Consider the following 4,235-nt stretch of genomic DNA (forward strand, 5'->3'; position numbering starts at 1 on the left):
CTAGTCAATTTAAAGCTTTCTTAGAATCTCTTATAAAGCCCAGTTTCACCTAGTAAGAGCACTTCCAATGGCTTATGTATTTTTCAATCTAGAATAACTAATCAAAATCTATTTTATCTAGTTTAGTTAATGAGTTTTAAAATGCACTATACATCCGATTATCTATTTTTAACTCTATATTATTTTTTTTATTATTTTTCATTAATTTTTTTTCATTATAGTATTTTTTTCCATGTGGGTCCCGCTTGATAACTCCACTACTTTACACACTTTCCCTTAGATCTCCACTATAAAGGAAGAAAAAAATGAAGAATGGAGGGAAAAAGGAAAAAGACAAAGCTAAAAGGTGGAGATAAAGGATAAAAAAAAAAAAAGATAAGTGAATAATATAACTCTACTTGTAGAGCTGCACTATTTATGGAATTAAGAAAAATCTATTATAGAGTTAGAATACGTAAGCTGATGGAGTCTCTTTTTAGCACTTTTGTTATCTATTCTAACTTAAAGTTGCAAATAAATAATCCATTGAGAGTGCTCTTACTAGGCAATGTGAGACTTAGCACCTAGCTATGTGTATTTTTATAAACCGCTCACTCTATGTGAGTTATTCATCTCTTCCCAATATGAAATCGAGGTGCTATAATGGTAATTTAGCCAATTATTATAGAAAAAATTAAAGAGGCACAAGAGAAGGATCCAAAGTGTATTGAGCTCAAAGCCAAGTCTAAAGTGGGAGTTTGAGGTTTCGGGAACGAATTTGTGTATTGGACAATAAGGTGATGAAAAATGAACTGATGGAAGAAGCTCATCATTCTCACCACACAGTACATGCACATAAGAAGTAATATATAAGATGTACCTAAACTCGAGAGAATTTTTCAGCCATTTCACGTACTGCTAGAATGGAAGTAGCTAGGCAGAAGTTGCCATGAACTTTGTAATTGGATTGTCCAGAACAGTGGCAGGGCAGAATGCAACACGGGTGGCTACCATCTACCATTATTTCGGATCGGAATCTCCGTTACAATTCAAGGTTCTGGATAAGTTTGCAGAAGCTATGTATGAGAAATAAGTTAAAGTTTAGTACAACCTTCCACCGGCATGATAATTAATGCTCAATCGGAAGGCCGGGCCGGGATCATCCAAATATTGGAAGAGATGCTACGGATGTGTGTGCTTGATTTAAAAGAAGGTTGGATCCAACACCTACCCTTGATCCAATTCGCCTACAACAATATCTTCTAGGTGATCATTGGTTGTTGCATTTGGGGCACTATATAAACTAAGCTAGCTCAGATTATAATTAAGAAAGCAAGTTGTTTTTGGCGATCGCCAACATGTTTGGGTTTTGCTACACATTCTTATTTAGTGTCAGATATTTGGAAACACACAAATACCAGGAAAAAAAAAAAAAAAAAAAAAAAAAAAAAAAAAAAAAAAAAAAAAAAGGAAAAGAAAAAGAGAAAGTGGAACGCATGTTTATATTGGAAAACTCTGGCGTGGCTTTGCAAGAATCCAAAAGTCAAAACTCAAGCAGCACGTACGTGTGGACAACCTCAGTTACTTTATTTTTTATGTTTTTTTTTTTTTTTTTTAAATGTTTTTCTTCGGAGCACTTTACATGCCTTAACTGCAGGCAAAAAACCCTGGTTCTCATTTCTAACAGAGTCACCACCATATGTAGCAAGAGATAAAGAATCCACTGAGTATTTAATTTACCCAATCAGGTCTCCCGATTGACGAAAATACCCTCAACCAAAACCATACTCAACTCCAACTTACTCCGTCATTTCCCGCAAAACACTGTCCTTTTTCGTCCACCCGAAGTCTTACCCTGTCCAAATTTTCTCCCAGTCTCAGTCCCTTCCACCACTGTCCTAAACCCAACAGAAGCAGAGTTAAGAGAGAGTTAGAGAGAGAGAGAGAGAGAGAGAGAGGGCAGAAATGGAAGGAAGCACAAACAGAGCGGAGGCGGAGAGGTGGCTGAGCATAGCAGAGAGGCTCCTGATGACAAGTGACTTTCACGGGGCAAAGAGCTTCGCGATCCGGGCACGTGACTCCGACCCGAGGACGAGGATGGAGTCCGCGGACCAAATAATCGCCGTCGCCGACACGCTAATTGCCGGAGAGTCCCGGATCACCGACGGCCAGCCCAACTGGTACGCCATCCTCCAGCTCGTCCAGCCGACTCAGAGCCTCGAGCTCATCGCTACTCAGTTCCGCCGGCTAGCCATCCTCCTCAGTCCGGAAAGGAACCGCCTCGGATTCGCCGATCAGGCCTTCAGGCTCGTCGCCGACGCCTGGTCCGTTCTCTCCCACCCCTCCAAGAAAGCCGATTTCGATCACGCGCTCAGCATTTTCTTGGCCTCCGAGTCGACTCAGCCACAACTATCTGTGAGAAGAAGCCCTCGAACCAAGGACGGAAAAGCAGTACCCTCAGACGAAGATAGGCCGAGTTTCAATCACGTCACCGAGTCGACTGGGCAATCTCGGCCTACTCCTGAGTGGATTGGGCAATCTCGACCTACTCCTGAGTCGACCAGGCAATCTCGGCCTACTCCTGAGTCGACTGAACAATCTCGGCGTACTCCTGAGCCAACTACTAGGCAATCTCGACCTACTCCTGAGCCAACTACTCGGCAATCTCGGCGGCCTACTCCTGAGCCAACTACTCGGCAATCTCGGCCTACTCCTGAGTCGAATCGACAATCTCGTCCTACTCCTGAGTCGACTCGGCAAGAAACTCGTCCGGCTGAGTCAGAATCGCCGAGTTTCTGGACGGCGTGCCCGTACTGCTACGTGCTTTACGAGTACCCCAAGGTCTACGAGGAGTGTACTCTTCGTTGCCAGAAATGTAAGATGGCGTTCCACGCGGTGATGATACCGTCACCACCGGTGACAGACAAAGACACGTACTTCTGTTGCTGGGGGTTCTTCCCGATAGGGCTTACGTGTAATGACTCGAGCGGGTCGTCGAAGTGGACGCCGATCTCGCCGGTGTTCGCTTGTCCCGTGCAAGCCGCGGGCGGAGCAAACAGAAACGTTTCGAAACCGAAGAGCTCGCCGAGGGTTTATTATGACGACCAGGACGCGCTTTTGGAGGTTTCTGACTCGAGTGAGGATTCGGATGATGAGTGGGGGAGTAATAGGAGGAAAAGAAAGGCGAAGAAAAGAGCCTCCGCGAGTGCGTATGCGAAGAAAGCTCAGAATGAGAGAGTGAGGAAGGTACAGTCCAATGCGGCCAGCGGTGAAACTTTGGAGGGTTCGAAGGCGGAGGCGAGTAAGAAGTCGGGGGGCGGTGCGGGGAAGAGGGGCGCGGCGGAGTTGGGAAAATTGGATTTGAATGTGGAGTTCAGTAATGAGGCGGAGGAGCCAGCGCGGGGGACTAATGCAGGTAATGGGGAGGAGGATAACATCGAAGGGATTGGGTTTTTTGAAGGTCTTGATGAGTTCTTGAGTAGCTTGCCGATTCTGAAAGGTTAAAGGCTACTTGGTGAAGTAAGACTTCTTCCTTTTGTTGTTGCTGTTGTAGCTGTTGTGCTTTTGTATGGTATGTACAATTATATTATGTAGAGCTGCTGTGCGTTTTGTTCAATGGTCCTCAATTAGCCAATCGTTCATATGATTCGCTGCAATTTGCTTCTAGTCATTCTTTTGACGGCTGTGAGGAGGATGTTTCCACCACTGTGATTATCCTCTTGTGTAACATTGGATGACTGAGGTTTTAGTTAAATTCGGTTACGTTGTTAGCCATGAAGAGGACCTGGTTGATGGGAACCTTGAAAGTTGTCTCTTCAATAGCTTTCTGCAAAGGTTATTTTACTTTTCTTAGTATTTATTGATTATTGTCTTCACTCATGTAAAGAAAGATCAGGTGCCCGAGATCAAAAAGAGATCTAAAGGAAACTGTCGCATTGATTAGTCATATTAGTTACTGGCTGACCCATCAGACAGAGACTCTGTTAATTCTTTACCTCTGTCATCTATTAGATACCACCACCATTTGTCCCTATCAACTGCTATCTGTCCCATTCCACGTCTCCGCACCTACACCAATTCGCTGTTATTTTAACTAACATCTCCAGTTCAGTAGTTGGTATGGGGATCAGAGCACAAAACAGAAAACGATTGGAGACCAAAGAGAAAGAGGTGTGAGAGGAGACGAACGATGGAGCTGATGGTTTTAGATAGGGGTCTGTTAGGCCCCATCTAACTATTGGGTTGTGGTTTGAGGG

At 44.2% G+C, this 4,235-nt stretch overlaps 1 protein-coding gene across 1 annotated transcript; it reads left to right on the plus strand.

The window, feature by feature from the left end:
• Positions 1-1,662: 1,662 nt before the first annotated feature.
• Positions 1,663-3,817, plus strand: LOC133881599 (uncharacterized). The gene has a single exon (XM_062320552.1). The coding sequence runs from the start codon at positions 1,945-1,947 to the stop codon at positions 3,481-3,483; it is 1,539 nt and encodes a 512-aa protein (XP_062176536.1). The 5' UTR covers positions 1,663-1,944; the 3' UTR covers positions 3,484-3,817.
• Positions 3,818-4,235: the final 418 nt, after the last annotated feature.

Source organism: Alnus glutinosa, chromosome 11, assembly GCF_958979055.1.
Source record: "Alnus glutinosa chromosome 11, dhAlnGlut1.1, whole genome shotgun sequence".
Taxonomy (NCBI): domain Eukaryota; kingdom Viridiplantae; phylum Streptophyta; class Magnoliopsida; order Fagales; family Betulaceae; genus Alnus; species Alnus glutinosa.

Bases quoted from the DNA above. Each gene is read 5' to 3' on its own strand.
- LOC133881599 (XM_062320552.1), top strand. From the start codon at position 1,945: ATGGAAGGAAGCACAAACAGAGCGGAGGCGGAGAGGTGGCTGAGCATA.